The sequence below is a fragment of the Prosopis cineraria genome, unplaced genomic scaffold (assembly GCF_029017545.1).
Source record: "Prosopis cineraria cultivar Desert tree isolate PC_DT_omini unplaced genomic scaffold, ASM2901754v1 PC7, whole genome shotgun sequence".
In the NCBI taxonomy this organism is placed as follows: Eukaryota; Viridiplantae; Streptophyta; class Magnoliopsida; order Fabales; family Fabaceae; genus Prosopis; species Prosopis cineraria.
Window position 1 is genome coordinate 34,275,044 of NW_026555338.1, and position 19,877 is coordinate 34,294,920.

General features: G+C 36.0%; 2 protein-coding genes and 1 long non-coding RNA gene across 5 annotated transcripts; 1 reads left to right on the plus strand and 2 right to left on the minus strand.

The window, feature by feature from the left end:
* Nucleotides 1-467: 467 nt before the first annotated feature.
* LOC129315428 (histone H2A.6) lies at nucleotides 468-1,356 on the plus strand. The gene is made up of 2 exons (XM_054959094.1): nucleotides 468-759; nucleotides 952-1,356. The coding sequence occupies exons 1-2, from the start codon at nucleotides 571-573 to the stop codon at nucleotides 1,168-1,170; spliced, it is 408 nt and encodes a 135-aa protein (XP_054815069.1). The 5' UTR covers nucleotides 468-570; the 3' UTR covers nucleotides 1,171-1,356.
* Nucleotides 1,357-2,135: 779 nt separating this feature from the next.
* LOC129315422 (formin-like protein 5) lies at nucleotides 2,136-8,607 on the minus strand. 2 transcript variants are annotated; one of them, XM_054959086.1, is made up of 6 exons: nucleotides 7,878-8,607; nucleotides 6,171-6,897; nucleotides 5,308-6,094; nucleotides 5,018-5,220; nucleotides 3,861-4,096; nucleotides 2,136-3,148 (listed from the first exon to the last, which is right to left on the minus strand). In XM_054959086.1, the coding sequence occupies exons 1-6, from the start codon at nucleotides 8,037-8,039 to the stop codon at nucleotides 2,297-2,299; spliced, it is 2,967 nt and encodes a 988-aa protein (XP_054815061.1). In that variant the 5' UTR covers nucleotides 8,040-8,607; the 3' UTR covers nucleotides 2,136-2,296. The 2 variants fall into 2 exon arrangements, with proteins under 2 accessions (XP_054815061.1, XP_054815063.1); XM_054959088.1 differs by having other exon boundaries at nucleotides 6,171-6,893; nucleotides 7,878-8,012.
* Nucleotides 8,608-11,116: 2,509 nt separating this feature from the next.
* LOC129315429 (uncharacterized) lies at nucleotides 11,117-18,482 on the minus strand. 2 transcript variants are annotated; one of them, XR_008594489.1, is made up of 3 exons: nucleotides 17,540-18,482; nucleotides 17,315-17,434; nucleotides 11,117-14,897 (listed from the first exon to the last, which is right to left on the minus strand). It is a non-coding gene; the product is annotated as an uncharacterized LOC129315429 (long non-coding RNA). The 2 variants fall into 2 exon arrangements; XR_008594488.1 differs by having other exon boundaries at nucleotides 11,117-17,434.
* Between the last annotated feature and the right edge of the window lie 1,395 nt (nucleotides 18,483-19,877).

Genomic DNA, 19,877 nt, shown 5'->3' on the forward strand with positions numbered 1-19,877 from the left:
TAAATAACTAGAGATCAAATTTTTAGCATTATAAATCAAAATTTATATTATTTAAAATCTTTATCATAATTTTTAAATATATTTTTATATAAAAAAATTATAAATCATCATAAATTAATGTTCTTTTCAATAATTGTATATTTAAAAGCATATTTTATTATTATAAATTAAATAAATTTTATTGTATTAAACTGAATTTTAAAAAATATATTTAAATATAAATTTCATTTAACAATTATTTTTCATAAAATTAACTTTTATCAGATAAATTTTGGATAAATTGAAAATCAGTCTGTTCCCACCTTTTCCTCACGCCAGCCGAAAAACTCAAGCTCATCTTCACCGTTCATCTCCTATCAATCTGACAGTTAGTAAGCTCGATCCGCGTACTCGAATCTCATTGGTCTACTCTAAATTTAACTCGCTATATATATAAAATCTTCCGAGCGCCTTGAAATCATGCGTAGATCCTACTTCGTCTGTTTGCCCCTTTCTCTTTTGCACCGGGCAATCTGTCATCCCTCGGCTTCTTCGTCCCCTTCAATTCCTCAGAACTGTAATATTCAATCGATGGCAGGTCGAGGGAAAACTTTAGGATCCGGCGCTGCCAAGAAGGCTACGTCCCGTAGTAGTAAAGCGGGTCTGCAATTCCCAGTTGGTCGTATTGCTCGGTTTTTGAAGGCCGGGAAGTATGCGGAGCGTGTTGGTGCTGGAGCCCCCGTCTATCTGGCTGCCGTTCTAGAATATCTCGCCGCTGAGGTAATTTACATTGTGCACGGTTGATTATTGTTTATTTTTTGTATGGTTGCTTATAAGTAAATCTAGGGTTTTTCGAATTGGTCAAATTTGATTTAGTTTCCTAGCAAGGCTTCCGCCAATTTCACCACCTATTTTGATTTGGATTAATTGTACTTAATCACGTTCTCAACGTTCCAAAACATGAATTTTCAGGTTCTTGAGTTGGCTGGAAACGCTGCAAGAGATAACAAGAAAACTCGTATCGTACCTCGACACATTCAATTGGCGGTTAGGAACGACGAAGAGCTTAGCAAGCTTTTGGGGGATGTGACCATCGCTAATGGCGGTGTTATGCCTAACATTCACAACTTACTACTTCCTAAAAAGACCGGTACCTCTTCGAAGGGCGCTGGTGGTGACGACGACTCTTAAATTTGAGCGAGAGATGTATTTTTATTTTTTAAGTTTTTCACGGCAACTTTTCCAATTTAGTCTATTTCCCCCTTCATAACTTGTACTTTCAAATATAGCTTGACTCTGTTCTTTTGGGATTCGATGTAGTTGCAGCAAAAGTTCAGTTAGTGATGTGAATATAGTGTTCTTTCGCTTTACTAAGAATCCAGTTTATTATTTCTTCGATTTCTTATAGCCTTGCTGTCTGCTTCGTGATGACATTTGCAACATCATAATCGTAAGCTATTGCGTTAATCATGTGAGGACCAATTTCTCATTTCCTCCCGAGTATTTGTGATATTTTTTTTTTTTGAAGTGAAAACGAGCCTGTTCTGTTTATTGCAAGGGTCGTTATCATGAAACAAGGGCTTTACAATTACATGCGCCGGGTTTTCTTGCATTCATTAATTTCGTTTGCGTTGAAAGGTTGGGGTGATTGCTTAATTGCGATGGAAGCATATTAATTTCCAGACACTTCGTTGTCGCGCGACATGTGGGTTAAAAGATTTTGGATCTACCGATACTGATATGCTTCATGGTTCATCGTTATATAAGGATTCAATCTTCCAATCAAATATACCCGCGCCTTCCTAGAAATAGCTCCATTGACTCCTTAAATTTGACGGAATTTTGAATGACTTAATCCTCTTATTGAATATTCTTGCTCAAGTCCTCTCAGCACTCGGTCCAGCAAGGAGATGGCCAAGTATAATATTCTCCCCACCCCCCCTCCCAAAAAAAAAAAAAAAGCCTCTTCACCTTCAGCAGCTCAACAGTTTAAAAATAATTTCTACCACAATCTTCATTTCTCTTTTGGGTTCGCGATACTGGGAAACTGGGTTCTGCCACGAAATATGCAGTTATCATATTTCTTTCTGTTCTGAACCAATTAACACAGGTACCCCCGCTTTCTATCTGAAATGCATGTGCTCAGGTGCAAGAGATGTAATTATAGATTGATTATATTCAAGATGGCAATATACTATCAAATGTAAACAATGCTTAATCTATCTTTAACCAACAATGGAAGAAACGAATCTAAACAATACAATTATGTCAAAAAATATGGCGAAAGAATAATTCCAATACAACTTGAAGGTTCATTCTACGGATTCTCATCGTCTGAACTATCGTCTTTCACGCGTCTATCTGCAATTGCTGGAAATAGCAGCTGACGAAAATCAGGGGGTGGACGAACGTCAGAGGAAGACGATGCTTTAGGCGCCTCGTGTTTTTGAGCTTTTGGTTGCTTCTTCTGGGCGTCTTTCACCTCCTTGCACACCTTATCTAACATCATCAAGAAGTCCCGTAATATCACGAACAACCGCAATCCTTCATCTTTCCCAGCTTTCCCGTGAAAATAATCACCAGTGCTCTTCACCAGAGCCATGATTTTCTTTTCCTCTTCTAGCAGACTAGTGACATCATTCTCAGCATTCTGCACAAAAGCCTTCACTGCCTGACAAAATTCTCTATCTTCCTTTATGCTCTCCAAGTCAGTGTTCAAAAAGTTTCTTATTTTAAGAAGACCATGGCCGAGTTTTGCAGCAGTTCCCGTTAAGCTGTCAGCATCAATAGTTGCTGCTTTCTTAACATTTTCTAGTTCACTGCTCAAATGTGAAACCACTTGGAGACCAAGATCATGATAGTGTTCCTCCGTTTGATCAGTTACATCCTCAAGACGGCCATCTGTTTTGATGTCAGAGGAACTCTGGATTTCTTTTTCCAGTCGAGCAGCTCTTTTGCCCTCAGAGCGGACTATCTCTTGGACTACGAAGTGTAAGAGCGTGGTCTTGCCATCTGTTCCTTTTACATCAGACAATTTCAGTAGCGTATCAAGTTTGAATGCTTGCGCACCACCACGATATGTCCCATCATTCATACGGTTTCCAGTTTTAAGAACAGCTTCTAGAAGCTTAAGGAACAGCCGACTGCTTCTTAGCTCCTCACATGCAACCTAGCATATCAGATGCAAGTGCAAGGTCACTGGGATGTCGAGTGAAGTTCCAAAATGATAGAACTAAAAGTATGTCAATTACAAAGCATAATTGACAAACTCCAAAGAGGTACACATTTGCTGAGATGAGTGATTTAATGGTTTTGCATTAATCTTGAGTCTTGACCAATAACTGTCAATTTTGATCCAGTCCAGGTTAATGACTCCTCTTATCTCACAATACACCACTCTGACTAAACATGTCCTTTATATGTGCGCACGCACGTGTATATATGGGTCAGACATAACTGACATGTATAAAATCAATGAATGGATTACAATAAAATCTCATCTTACTCAGAAGTTGATAAATAGGTCTGTACTACAACCGCATTTCAAAATATATAAAAAAAACTACTAGAAGAAAAAGAGAGTCCAGTTCATCTAAAATTGTGCGTCCCAAATAAAAAAATAGCAGCTTAAAGATTCTATATGAAGTTTGGATGGTGTCCCATTAATCCAGATTTCGTTTTGTCTGCATGCTAATAAAGCATCATTAGGCTGTAAATTTAAGCATAATCATATTTATATTGGAATATTCTCAGATTCTCAGGGTGCCATGTTAAGCATACTCAACTCGTTTTGTCATGAACTTATTTGGCATTAGCTCTGTCATAAAGTGCACAAGTACAGGCCCATGTAAGGTAAGAGTGATGCAATCAAAAGATCTTACCTCTAAAGTTGCGAAGGACTCCTTGGTAGAAGTGAGATCCTCTTGAAAAGTACTCATGAAAAGCAATGCTTCCATTCGTTTAAAAGCAAATGGAATGTCAACCAAAGCTTTTATGAATCGGTCTGCAGGCCCAAGCTGAGATGTTTCACCACTGAAAAGTCTAAGCTTAAGTTCTTCCTCGGATGTTGGTGCCATCTTCAACAAGGTTTGCAGAAATTCTGAGGGAAGCTCATTTCCTGATCAACCAAAGGCAGTTTTAAAACTTTCATGCTAGTCCCGATAGATAACGTTCTAATGATTTAAAACTCAGAATATCTTAAATGCAACTGTCCAGAATATTGATCTCAATGAGATATAGAACTATAGGAGGCCAGCACACAGAAATTACACTGCTAAAAAATGACTGCAAATGTTAATGGCACGTTTGAGGTCATGGTCAACGTCTAAGAGGTGATCTATATATATTGAATATTACTTAACAGATACAGAGTCTAGCTTCTCCATGCATGCTCTATCCCTACGTGCTCCAGAGTCCAGACAGCTTTAGTCCCTTCATGCTTTCAATTTTATCATGCGTTATTCACTTCAACTATCATTTCATTTCCATTAAATGGTATCCAATCCACATCTCATGGCAAAGCAGATTCAATCAAGCGCATCATAAATGCATGTTCTCGCTTGAATGCAGGGATATTGATACCAATTTCACAGTAATAAGGAACATAGATCCACTCGATCCTACATATAAAATACTGGTTCAGCTTTCATCAAAAGGTCTTTTCATCTAAACGCACAAATTAATTTGCGTTTAACATTTTTTTTTTTTGAGATGCTCTTAATAGAATAATACTCAGAACCTGGCAACGATACCATCATAGCCTATCCTCCCCATCTACAAAGATGGTGAAGCTAGTTTCAGAGAACCCAATTGATAGCAGCATGCCAGTGCAACCCAGTGAATGCAGGAATACAGTATCTTAAGCATCTATTGATGCATATATATACTTAATTTTGTGATCCCTGGCACTCAAATTCTAACACAAGTTCTGAAGATTGCCCATGCATGATTCCCCAGCAAAGAACCTGATGCTACTGTTCATAATATTTAATATTATTAGGAATACTTGAGGGAAAAAAAAAAGTTAAAAGATAATCACCCTCATGAAGTGCATCACAAACTTCTTCTGTTGTCATGTTCAAGGCTCGCAGCAAAATCAACAAATTTTGTGCTTTTTTCCTGTCAATTATCTGGATATACTGAGTTGCAGGGTCTTGGGATGATGACTCTTTCTTTGGTTCGCCTTTGTGTTTATCCACATTATTATAGCCAAAAAGAGTCTCTATCATCTCTTCATTAAACCTGTTTAAATATTTATCATAATGAAAGCCATCAGCTAATAAGTTTTAATTTATTGGCAAGAAAATCAGATGGACAATTATTCCTTACTGGAATGATCCTGATTTAATCTGATTCCAGACCATTGAATGATCTGAGTTGGCTTGGACCTTATCCCAGAAAAACGGCTTTAGCTTGGCCTTAGGAGCATGGGCTTCACCTCCTGAACCAGCTCCTGCATTCTGTGGAGATTTTAGCTGTGCTATCTTTGGACCAATAGGTGGAGGAGGTCGTGGAGGAGCTATACCACCCTTTGGAGGAGGAGGAGTTGGTGGTGGATGAACACCTGCTCGAGTACCAGGCGGCGGCGGCGGAGGTCCAGGAGGTGGAGCTCCACCAACATTAGAATGATGCTTCACAGGTTGTGGGGGTGCAGGAGGTGGAGGTGGTCCTGGAGTTGGAACACCACCACCATCAGAGTAAGATTTCACAGGCTGTGGAGGTGCAGGAGGTGGAGGAGGATGAGAAGCAGCATTATCAGGTCTAAAAGGTGGTTCAGGGGGAAGAGGGTTCAGCCTGCCAGGAGGAGGTTTTAGGGGAGGCAATCCAGAAGTGGTGGTTCCCACCCTCCCAGGAGGAGGTTTTAGAGGAGGAAATCCAGAAGCAGTGGTTCCCTCCCTCCCAGGAGGGGGTTTCAGTTCAATTGATGATCCAGAAGCAACACTGACAGCTCCCATTGATTGAGCTTCCTGCACTGTGGTATGGAAAATATTGGAGCTAACATGAGTATTGGCATTCACAGATGATAGCTTTTTATGGTCAGCCATGTTATTACTTGATGACTGAAATCCAAGTTTATCCTCTCTGACTGAATTTCCAAAATTATATTGGGAAGATCCTGAATGATCAAAGTCAAATTTATCAAGACCTGTACATTAAATTCACCAAATCTTAGATAATAGTGATATACGTACCAACAGAGTAGTCGCTCATGCTCAAGCTGAGAAGGGGCCTCTCATCATTTTGCTTACCTCGACCAATCCTATAAAACCTACTGCAGCATAAAAATAGCAGTGCTGCAATTACAAATGTCACAAGAGCAGTTATTACTACGGCAAGAACAATTGTTCTTTGATGGTTACTTTTCTTATCTGCCTGTATATCAGCATCTGAAGATGGCTTTGCATTGGTGTCCCTAGCAGCTGGAGGTTCCAGCTGTCGAAAGAATGGAGGTTCAGGTGATGAAGAAGGACTCCCAGATTTAGGAATTTGAGAGATGGAAGGTGATGGGATCATCTCAGGTGATGGTGCTGAACTGGGAGCTGGTGACATAAGTGCAGGACCTGGGCTAGGTGCTACTGATATGTGCTGAGGAAATTCCTGAGCCAAATTTCTTCTGAGAACACTGGATCTGGAAAACATTGATTTTATTAACGAGGCATGCCATGCCTTAGAATCAGACTCTTCTCCCGAGACAAGGAATGGTAGATTATTCTGTCTCAAACAATGAAGAAGAGTTTGCTTTAACTGTGAATGGTGAGCACTAATCAATTTTTGGATGTTTTGTCTCAACATATATCGGATTTCTGAATTTTCATCAGCGCTACTAGATGATTCTTGCGGGAACCATAAGACAAAATCTGCTACCTCTTCCTTTAACTGAATCAAATCCCCCCGGCAAGAGGACCATAAATGTTCTGCCTGCAGCCACGGTAACCGGTTTTAGAGCCTACCCATCCCTTTTACCAATAATGGAGCACATAATGCCACTCAGCATGTCCAATATTGGACAAAAGTAGTAGCACATGAAATAAGCGATAATACATGAAAATTAAAAAAAAAAATGCCACTACAAATATAAGCTCATGCAAATCTTGTGAAAGGTAGCCTTTCAAGAACAGAATCTGGTAAATTAGAAGATAAATGCAATCTTGTATTTTATAATATTTCTTATCACTAAAAGTATTTATCATCATTCCCCACCTCTTTTCCCAGAGGAGGTGAATGATGAAAGGAACCCCTAGGACCTAGTTAATGTGTTGTACTCTTTTTTGATATTGTTTTTATCTGATGCAGTATTATTCAAACAAAAAGTATTTATTCAATCGTATCACATTTCTGTTAAAAAAAAAATAAAACCGTATCACATAAAAACTTTGCAATTGTAAGGCCTCTGGTGTTCCTTAAGGCACTTGGTTTCAGACATTCATGGCGGATGCCTACTGTCAAATAAACTAAACATCACCCCTGGCCATTATTGAGGATGAAGCAGGTTTTGAGCTTGACAGAACGGGATTGTCAGGTGAAGGCCATGACATGCTAACGCAATCAGGATAAGAAGCACAAAATTTGCACCAAAGTTCAAAAAATTAGTAATTCCCCAACAAATTCCAAGAAGATGCAGGGGAGGGAGGCGGTAGGCGCAAGGGAGTTATAGGTGAACATGTCTCTCGTGAAAAGCAAGAGGGGCCAATGTTCTGCTGATTCAGGAGTGGTTTAGGAAAGAAGATGCAACAATTCATTCCGTTCCTAGCAACAGTTGATTTTACAAAGAAGTCTCTCAAAACATCACAATTTTTGAAGTTTGTATCTTGTATTTACTTTTTTTAGCGGGAGAAGAGAAGGTTGAACGTATACTCGTTAGCAACCAGAACACATATCACCAGTAAATCAAATCTTACCGCGTTGTCATCTAACAATCCAGATGACGGATCGAGCAGCTGGCTAGTAATGTCTGTTCGTATTTCTTCCCTTTCTTTCAAGTTACCCGCCGATGTAAGAAGAAGAAACAAAAGAACGCATAAGCTGACAGGTACAGCACTTATGAATTGTCGAATTGCCATTCCAAGGGCTTGATATACTTCTCATTTCATCAATGACTTAACCCCCTATAAACCCCTTCATCCGCCAAAAACACAAAAATTTTAGTTCTTCGTTATCTACCACCAATACTTTGTATTCTTGTCGCCGAAGCGACCACCGTAATCAGAATCCTAGGACAAAAGCAGCCCCTCTACTTTTCCCTCTCAAAATGTAAATCAGATCACTGTCAATCAAAAGCTCAACAAAAAGCAATGAAAAAAATAGCTCAATAGGACTTCAACTAGCAGAATCGTAGACTTCCTAAAATTATCTAACAATAGGCCCAGCACTACAGCAGATGCAAATAGAAATGGAAGCTGCCACTAAGAAAACAGGAAAAATGGGACTATGCTTCTAATCAGATCCACGAAAAGCAGTTGAAAGAAGAAAGAAGAGTTAAATGTTCTTTTCCAGGAAGTAATCGGAAGAAAGCTTTGGAAGAATGAGTTGTGAACATAATTAAGACGTTGTAATTCGTAACTTGGCGGAAGACTGCGTCTGTGAACCGGAAATTTCTCAAACGCGCAAAGGGCTGTCTCAAAGTCCTATCTAGCATTTCCGCAGCCAATCCGATGATTCCTTCTTTTTTATTTTTTTAAAATAGTAAAATAAAATACTAGTTATTATTAGTATAACTGTTAGTTTTATATTGTCATAACGTTTTTTTTTTTTTTTGGGCCAAAATATTGCCATGACGTTGAAACTTGAAACTTGAAACTTGAAAGCAATTTGGAGTTTTATTCAAATATTAAATCAATGGTTTTTTTAACTAAAGGGGCCCAGAGGCCGAAATCGAGATATGGTCCCCTTTGCAAATGCAGTATCTTTATACTTGTTTTTAACATTTTTTTTTGGCCAAAAAATGGATTTTTTTTTGGAAAGAGAAGTCTTAAATATTAAACCTTATATCAAATAACAAAGTCAATTTAATAATATTAATAACAGGATTTTATTATACAATAAATAATATATAAAAATTATATGTTAAATGTATGAGCTAGCTAAATACTCCTTCTATTAAAAAATATATAATATTTTTAATTAAATTTTACTCTTTAATAAAGTGATTATGTACTTTTAAACTAACCATTCTTTTCATATTTATTCCTATTAAACATTTTATAATAAATATGAAGTTACTATTATATTTTTTTAAAAAAATAATGATTATACTTTAAAAAATTTAAAATGTCTTATATTTTTAAATATTTAACTTTTTAAAAAATACTTTATATTTTTAAATAAAAGAAGTATGATTTTCTTTTCTTCTTGTCTTTTCCATCCTTTCTTATATTTTTTTTAAGAATATTTTCCTTGTTATCATGCATGGTATCAAAAAAAATAATAAAAAATATATTTGACAATCATATTTAATGAGCACTTCAACAAAATGATTGAAAAGCGTTGCGATGTTTTTTGAATTAGAGTAAAAGGAGGGGGAAATGGTATCAATGTTGAGCCTTCCTTTCCCAGGCCAGGGGTGTCTCCATTTTTTCTTCTCCCTTTCCCTCCACTTTTCCCATCCCCACTATTCCTTAATTTTATCATTTAAAAAAATTATTTAATAAAAAAATTTGAATGGTGGGAATGGGGGAAGTGAAGAGAAATGGAAAGAAAAGAAATTGAGAGTCCCCACTTCCCTCCTTCCCCTGAGGGGAATCGGCCGCCAAAGAGATGTTTAATTGAGTGATACTGGTCAAATAAAATTAATTATTATAATTAACAGTTTTTAAAAGGCTCATAGTTTTTATTTTTTTGAACTCGTGAAGTTTTACATTTCTTGATCTCTTGTTTTTTGGGCCTCAAACTCCAAAACATGTTGTCCATAGATGTGTGTTAAAAAAGTCTTAGGACTTACTTTCTCTGTATCAAAATATTAAAACATACCTAACTAATTTAAGATTCTTAGTTTATCAAAAAAAATTAAAATTCTCAAAAAATATTAGTTAAAATTTGAATTTTTTTCAAAAATTATATCCTTTTAATTATAATCTCATTAAATATCTTACACAACAATTTAATAATAATAATTAAAATTTTAATGTACTATTTTAAAAAATAATACATGAAGTAAGGATATAATTAAAAAAATAATTATAAAAGATATCTAATACCTTATATTAAATTAAGCAATGCTTTTGAAAGATGCCCTATGTTATCGTCTAAAAGTAGCATTGTTTCCTGTTCTTACTTTTTGTTTTTTAAAAATGTTTTGCAATTTAGCTTTAAAAACTGTTTTTCAAAACAAAAAATATATATATTTGGTTATGTAAATTTAAAAACTGGTTTGGAATCAAAAAATCATTCAATAATGATGGTCACTAACAATTAATTAATGATGGTAGCATATAGTAATTATTGATTAAAGTAACTTTAATTTTTAATAATCAAATGCTAACACTTTTTAAAAATAAAAAAATAAAATAAAAACAGTTTTAAAATGTTTTTATTTTTTCATGAACCATTTTGAAAACAATTAGATTTAAAATGCTTATTCAAACAAATTTTTTAATTTTTTTTATAAAGATAAAAAAACTGTTTTTAAAAACAGGAGCGCCTCTTGAACCCCACCTCAATAACATGTCACGGATAAAATATCAGCTCTCAGTATACCCAAAATACAAAGCATCAGCTCTTGAACAGAAACTGGACTCTATTTTGATTGGGAAAATTACGTTTCTTTTTCATAGTTGTGCCGCGAGTCTTTTCAGAATAATCATCTCTTGGGGGTATTTGAATGAAAAAACCGACATGACAATTAGGGGAAAAAATTCCAACAGCCCAAGACAAAAGCGATATGCATGTAGGTCTATAGCCACTTGCCCTGCGTCTTTCATTAGGTTGCTAGTTACTTTGCTGTCGCCAAATAATTCTGATTCATTGATATAATAACGCAATATTATTAATGATTTTATAAACAAGCGGCATTGCTATGAAACTAAGTGCATCCTGAATTAAAAATAACTAAAAAATAACGAAATTGAAAAGAGTGAATTGGCATAAATGTTACGCGAGCTTCCTTTTTTACATATAAAAAAACAAAACAGAATCTGTCAGCTTCTCATCAATTGCCCTGTTGTATTAGTGTAGCATGATTCAACATTGAAGAGATACGGATCCACAATAAACAAGAAGGAATCAAACAACATTATTGGGCTGATAATTACAAATTAGGTGATCTTGAAAGCTGAAGATAAAACAAAAAGCAGCCATTGTTGGCAGTGGCACCGCTTTGCAGGGGAAGGCCCCACCCACCGTTGAAAGTGACTTTAAAATTCCATGGGGCAAAGCAAAAATCTCGACTAGGAGATAAGCAGGTGCCTTCTTTCCCCAAAAAGCCACCCTCCCAAATGCCATTCTGAATGATTAATCAATGTGCCTCATTGCTTCATGGCTAGCACCAACTAGTCAAAAAGCTTCAGTCCCCTTGGCCTTAAAAGATATATCATGTATATGATATGTTTTATGTGGGTTGAGAATGAGAATGTGCAGCACCACAGTTCATCATAACACTCACCCACATCCATTCCCTGCCAAAGCCATTTAAGATTCCTTTCATACTCCTTTGCTTTGTGCAGGGACAAATCACCCAGATTCTGTAAATTAACTAACGGACTTCCGTCCACCCCGATGGCCGTTTATAAGATTAAAGGCAGCCAGATCAATTTATGGTGAAGATGCCCAGAATATCTCTAAACTTTATATTATATAGATACTTAAAAGCACCTTCATGTTTTTACAATAAAACCCCCGGTATTAGTAAATTTGTTAATTATTAGTAGAAGGTTGGATGTATGAATGAATGGACCTCTAAATTTTTTGTACAAATAACTCTAATAACATTTAACATGTCATATGCTTCTGTCAGTAAAATAACATTCTCGCAAATGACAAGAATTTGTTCGCACATACTTTCAAGTTCAAAGGGGTATGTTTTAGAATAAATTTTTTTACTTACCAACAAATGAACTCTCTTCGAAAGTTCAAGGGCTTGGAAAATGGCAAGGGACTGAAGTTGATATCATGAGTGCTGTCAGCTTAACGATCAATGGTTCTGGGACTTAATCACCGGGAACCAAGATCCTCTATGTTCAACATCTACGACAGCAGGCAAATTTATGATGACCACAGTTTATTCTCCGCGGAAAGAAAAATATGAAAGTGTTAAAAAACTGCTGTTCCGTAAGTAAGATGACCTTAATTTGTCATAAAAAACCAGACCACAGCAGCCCGAGTCTCCATTGATTCTTCATGCCTGACTAATCACAATATTTCAATAAATAAGCTGAAAATTTCATGGCTGGGACAAGAACAAGAAAAGTAGAAAACTGATGCTTTTGAGGGTCTCCAGGACCATTTATTGTAATGCATATCCGCACTCCCAAAAGTAGAAGTTGGCTTGATTTCTAATTCTAAATTGCAATGGGCTACCACATCTTGTGACTCACAACTACTTGCAATGGGCTACCACACATAGAATTTAGTCATCGTGTAATATTCCTGACACAGTTTTCCTTTACTGATGAGTAAAGTCTAGAAAACAAAAATATTCCCCTTAGCTTTACACCGCCACAAATATGCCAAAGGAATTTATGCTCTGCTTTATCAGATGGCCTGTTTCCCACTATAAGAAGAGAGACCACAAAACTCTCTCCGCCATTATCCCTGAATTTTTTCAGTTACTTCGTAGTAATGACTAGTTCTAGGAGGCTTGAGATTCAAACAGACAATCAAGCTCCACATAAATGGAGCATTTCGTTGGGAGAAGAGGTATTCAAGAGGTTCTTCAGCCAGGCTAATCCAACAGTACATAAAATTTTTGGTGATGGGTCACTTTTCAGTCCCATGTTGTTTGGCAAGTTCTTCGATCCTTCCGATGCCTTCCCTCTCTGGGAGTTTGAGTCAGATATCTTGTTATCTAACCTACGTAGCTCAGGACAAAGCACAGTGGACTGGGATCGCACTGATCAAGGTTACATATTAAAGGGAGAATTACCAGGTATGATGAGTTGCCCTTCATATATCACCATGACTAAGTTCTTATTTCTAAACATAGTCTATCTTCAAAAAAAAAAAAAAATTGAAACAAGGAGACTGCCTCACCATTTTTCATGACCTGCAAAGAACCTGGGAATTGGAGGCCCCATGCCTCAGCTAGCAGGTAGTATTTTGTATAGAGCAAGGGAAGCCTTCACCCTTGCACCACACTTTTCTTTACTAGGTCCAGGGAAAATATTGAAACAGGTTAGTAAAGGTTGAGACGTAAAGGGCCATTTGGTTTTTTGAAAGAAATGGAATGGATTGATAGAGAATAAAATGGACTAAAATCATACTGACCATATATAGGTTTTTGTGAGAGGAGAGCAATGGAATGGTAAAGAGGTGAGAACAAGGATTGACATGAATAAGGTCATCAATCTAGATTTCCAATGTTTAAAGAATGACGATTATTCCCTTTAGACCAAAATATAGGGCTTTGATAGCTAATTCATGATTCTAAAAAAAATGTTAGTTGAAACCTTAATTTTTTTAAAAAATTTACATCTTTTCAATTTTACCCTCATTGATAATGATAATAAAAATTTCAATGTATCCTTTTTTTTAAAAGGAGCAATAAATGAAGTAGGGATATGGTTAGAAAATCAATGATAAAAATTACCCAATGCTCTATGTTTTGGATCAAATAAGGCTTCTAAAAGATGGCCTATATTGTGATCTAGTGGGAGAACCATGGAAGAGATCATTCCCATGATTATGGTCGACCAAATATGATTATGTTGAAATAAATTGATAAAAGGTATGCTTGCATTGGAATGGTGATTACTATAGGAGACGTTATTCTTAAGAGTCCTACGAAATTGAAGCAAACGCAACCTAAACTAGTAATCAATCATGTGACTCAATCTCCAAGAGTCGTGAATGAGGCCAAGTTTCATTCAGTTCAAGTAAAAAATGCTTAACTAGTCCAAACAAACATGACACCAGTGACTTGTTGTCAAAACAGGAACGGGGAGAAATAACATTCAAGTCCATGTTGATAATGGGAAGATTGTCGAAATTAGTGGGCAGTGGAAGCAGCAGACAAAAGCAAGTGATTGGAGGTGCGGCCATTGGTGGGAATATGGATATGTACGAAGGCTTGAGATGCCAGAGGATGCAGAATGGAGGAATATAGAGGCTCAAGTATATAATGACATATTCTTAGAGATACGAATACCAAAGAGGACACAGGGCTGTGATCCTCCTCAAGGGAAGGATGGAGCTTCAAAAAGTGCAGGGCCGGCGTAAATTTAAGAGAGTGACACAGCTACTTGACTTGTTAATTATATAGTCTAATGGCAACTCGGATACAGCTTGATATTTAACAAACTGGTAACTGTCAACCTAACATCAGTGAATGATGGGAATAAACAGACCACAAAGGTGTATGAAACACTTGCTTTAGTTTTGAAAATATCACAGCTGTTTACTAAGTGCTTCTGATCAACTAGGTGCTAGTGGTCAACACAAGAACGACGCAAAGAACTATTTAGACACAGTAAAATTGGAAGTTTTGCATGCACACATTCAATTAGTGGCTTGTACGAGCAGTTAATTACAAGACAGGCCATTACAGCTACCAGTAAATGTAGTTACATGTCTGAAAAATTGATAGTTCCAATCAAGACATCCAGATTACCTGTTCGTTGAATTTTTTGAGATAATCATGATCTATACTCTCTTTAACCTTATAATAGATTTCTATTGAGTTGAAAGATGACACAGAAAATATGCTGAGTTTACATTTTCCTCAATGGTGTGCGAGACGGACTCAAAATATGCCTTTTTCAGTGCTAGATCTGCAAATTGGTGATGAAAATGAGTTGTTCTCTTTCTATGCCATAATTAACAGAGACATAGATACAATTATTTGGAAAACAACAAAGCAAGTAGTGTACTAGTTGGAAAACATGAGTTCCTGCTTCAAAATCAACTAGAAGAGACATGGTTATTCTAGTGGCAATCTAAGTTTAGGTAGGCTACAATGGGATAAAAACTTACACGCTACAATGGAAATCAAAGCGAAAATTTTCATATTGAAGAAAAAATGCAATGGATAAAGCAGGATCCTAAGTCGAGAAGGTGGTCATTAGAAGTCAAATATAGATGATTGAAATGGCACCCATTTCCTAGTTAATTGTGATGTAGTAAACAAATGGTTTGTGGATTAGTCAAAAGGAAAAACATATTGTTTGTTGACTGTAAATAAACATATTGAAATTCTCAATTTTTTTTTAAATAAAGAACATCACGCCCCATAGTGCATTTATATTTTCTTCTTATAATATCTTTTTCAGCTTTAGAGGGAAGGGCACACTCCATTTAAACCAGCAAATTACATTTTGACAACTATATTCAACCTTTCAAGGTTCAACTGTCTCTGAGTTGGACATCAACGTGCCACTCAGTTCCACCAAACAAAGGAAAGCATCATCTTGTTTGCTTTATTCCAATAACAACTAATTAATATTAAATATTACGCAGTCAACAAAGATAGCAAAGAAGTTCATGCCTATCATGCAACTTTCTCAATAACATCCCGCCCAATATGGGTGATTGATTAGAGATGATGATCAAACTAAGTTATTTTTTTGACCAACGGTCAAAGTAAGAGTTTAAGGATAATTTGAAACTTCAAGGTAAAATATTTTTTTTTTTAAAAAATGAAAACTTCAAGCTAATAGTGAACAGAACCAAACTATGAATGGAACAAGCACCATAAACTTGGTAAGCTTCCGTGCACAAACCAACTAACATATACTCCCTACATTAAAAAATATAGGGCATATTTTGAGGGGTTAGATGTTTAAAAAATGTAAAATATTTTGAATCTTTTAAGTTGTAATCATTATCTTTTTTTTTTCAAAAGTACCCATGTTAAATAGATTACTTTATATTTTTTAAGGTGAAACACTTTATTAAATATGAGTAAATATGAAAAAATAGAGTTAGTTTAAAAATAAGTAATTATTTTATTGGGGGATCAGATTCTGTTAAAAATGCCTTATATTTTTTAACGAAATAAGTATTTGATAGTGATGTATTTTAGAATGATAGGTTAGTTTATCCTTTACAGTAAAAGATCTACGGTTCAAGAGCCAAAAGCTACATGATCAAAGATTATTAACTGAGTTTAATGAAGTATTTATGTGAAGAATGAAAGAACTAGATCAAAATAGCACTATGAGATCAGAACATATTAAATATCAAGTGATTTAAGAAAATGAAGTGGACGCCTGTATGGGCCTGCAATACTGTAGATTAATAAATCAAGCAATGCCATCAAGTTAAGTTTTTTAAGAGGAGTGCCCGACGGAATAAGCATCAGACTGGAGATTATTGGGTTCAAATTAGAACACTGGGGGCATTTCTCAAACGGATGAAATACATCAAGCATGATCCATCAAGGACCAGATTTGCGAAACTTAACCGGCTGGGATACGTCCATCGCTTAGCACTCGCACAGACCAAAAATAACATTCGTAGAAGGTGAATAGGAAGAGCTTCAGAAGAAGGAAATTCTCGTGTTGCTCTTGTCGATGAAGTTTGCTAGGCATAGGTGCACGACTCAAAAAAGACGAGGCACAAGTTGAAAAACATATATATATTTTTTATAAATTTCATATATATATTTTTTTGACCAGTTATTATAACATGAAAAATAACAATAAATTTTTTTTAAATTATTTAAATAATAATTTAATTTTTTAAAATGGCCATAATATCAATAAAGTTTTTACGTGGCTGGTGAGTGGTGACTGGGATGACGACTAAGAGTTGACATGAGATGACGACCTCCCACATGGTGGATGAACGGGATCATGATGATGGACTAGGGTTGATAGTCACTGTACATGGCGGGTGACTGAGATGATGACTGGGACTTAGTGCTGACGTGGCATGTGATGTGGCCGTTGACTTAGGAACGGCCTGGACAGCTGGACTCATGATGACATGGCATGCCACGTAACCGTTGATTGTCTCGGAAGATGAAAACCAATGAAAATTTGGGGTCGTCGGATGTCGATCACCGTATCTCTCGCATGCTAAGCGAGCGCTCTACCATTTGAACTACATCCCCGTGATTATAGGACCCTTGCTTTTAATTTTATATCAAACTTAACTTTGCATTGTTAATCACATGAAGTAAAGCTGGCATTTCTCAGGCGATAAGAGAAGTTAGACCTGAAATTCTATTTCTGAGAGGAATTTGCACCTGGGAAAACAAGCAAAAATGTAACTCATCGTTGCAAATCTCTACTCCAGAACAAGATCTGAATTTCATACAAAAGCGAAATCTAGATCCAGATCCAGACATGAAGGAAAGGACCCTACTCTGCAGCAAGAGAAAGGAGAGATTTCAGTGAAATCCCAATTATCGTGCTGCTAAACAAAACTCCATTAAATGGAATCACCTAGAAGAGGAGATCGGTAAACAAACCTTCTTTTGCAAATGAATGCTTGCGATCCATGCTTTACTGGTTAAGATTAGCAGAGGAGGATCTACAAATAGTTCAGTCCAGTCTCAACATCATGTTCATGCCGAAGCAATTCTTCCGATTTGAGCGATGCAGCAGGGAGTTAAAAATGGTGGCCGAAGACATCCGACACGTACTCTCCTCTTTCTCGCGAGTGAACTATAGGCGACAAGAAAATTACAGGGGTGTCTATATTGTGTATCCCATTTACTTTCTTTGTAGTTAACTAGCTTTATGTATTTATTATGTTTTCTTTTTAATGTAATATTTGATCCTTTATTCAAACCGAACAAAAAAAAAGATGCTTTCCTTCAGACCTGGAGGCTTCTTCTTCCATCATTTGGATTTTTTTTTTTTTGGTATTTGCGCAAAAGAGGTGAATTTTATTAACACTTCTTTGGATGGTTTTGAAAACAGAATTTTCCTTGTAAATTTCACAGGTTAAAGGAGCAAGACTTGGTGCGAAAGGACTTGAAAAGGATGATTACATAATGGATTGAGATTTGACCCCTTGGAAGTTTATGCCGACACTAATAAAAATACTTTACAAAGGGTGCAAAGTGCAAACAAGATCCGAGCATCAAGAGTGAGATTGTGACAGCAAAGAATAATGACCCTTGTTCTACTTAACTCGGAAAGTGATGTGCATTGGCGTACCCATTCGCATCAGCTCATGACAAAACTCTATTTGCACAAAGTGGAAGGCTCATGTCTACGCTGCAAGAAGCATCCTACAAGCTTCGTAGGGTCAACAAGTATTTATATCCCTTTTGTGGACAGATCGGAAGCCGGTTGTGTGTGTTTGAACTCCCATGTATAGGATCCATCTCTCTCCTCCATGCTGTAACCCAATCACTTGACTTTTATTGTCCACGACATATATAGCCATATAGGTTAAGATTTAAAGTTGACCAACATAACTTGTGGCGTAATACGATGTATTTCATCTCCTCACTTTAATTTAAAAGAAGAAGAAGAAGAAGAAGAAGTAAAGGTAGGAAAAGGACGGGAAGGGGCATGCAGATGAGCACCAAGAAGCGAGTAGGAAAGACCAACAACTTTTAAATTGAAGCGTGAGATTGTGAGGTGGTACAAATTATATGTGCGCTCGCGCGCGCTTTCACTGTCTCGTTTCTGCTAGTTGGCGTCAGAAAATCTTCTAAATGACTCTTTCTTAGGAATTTCTGTTGGATCTGGTTTCAGCAAAAAGAGCATTGTTTAAGGCTTATTCCTTCTTTCTTAATCCCGTTTTCAAATCAGGTTCATTTAATAATTTGTTAAAGCGTCCCCTTCCACTTACCAGTATCTTGTTTGGTTTGTTGTTGTTGTTGCATGTTATTAGTAATTATTTAACTTGGGGGATCTCACTGCTGTTACTTTAGATAATTACTTATGGAAATGGTCCTTTCGCCCTTGAAACCTTGCAGACCCAGACCCGTGTGGTACAAGAATGACTAAAAGCTTACACTGGAAGATAGTGCATTTTGGTTGAAACCAAAACAGCAAAAGTTTTCATCAAACTAAATCCCTTTTTCGGTTGTTGTTACAGTCCACTGAAGGTAATGCAATTTGGTTGTAACCAAACTAAACTTCCATGTTCTGTGTACTATAAAACATGGATTTTTGTATTCTTAGATACCTTTGAAGCCACCAAAGCACTGAAAGTCTTCATCGTTGCATATGCATCTCATTAGCCTACTTCTAAGAGTCTCATGAAACAACTTAAAAACCCAATAATTATAAAGTTTAGTTATGGTCGTTATACGTTTGGTTGTTTTTCCCTGTCTGTGGTACTGGTTGGTTGAAGTAATTAGTTTCCCTAATCTACGTGCTCATCTTTATAATGAGATCTGAATTGTTTAAATTTTTAATATTTATTATTATATTATTATCAATTATATTTATTAAAATAAAAATTTATAAAAATTATGAAATAATTTTAATAATTTTTTAATTTTTAATCTGGTTTAAATTTAATTTAAATGATCCAGTTTAATATTAAAATTTTTATAATTAATATATATTAATTATTCAGGTATACTCTACACAGTTAGTAACTAATCATAATTAAATTTTTATTATAATAAATATAATATATAATAATATATTAAATTTAAATTATTTAAATTTTTAATTTAGATGATTCAAATTTCATTTCAGGTCCCATGAGCATGGAAACTAAACCCGTTTGTTGAATGATTTTTCCAAACTCATCCCACCTAGGTAATAGGCATTCCTTTACTTTTCATTTTCATAATTTATTGGTAGTTTTGTATTTTCATGCTCATGACTAAACAGATA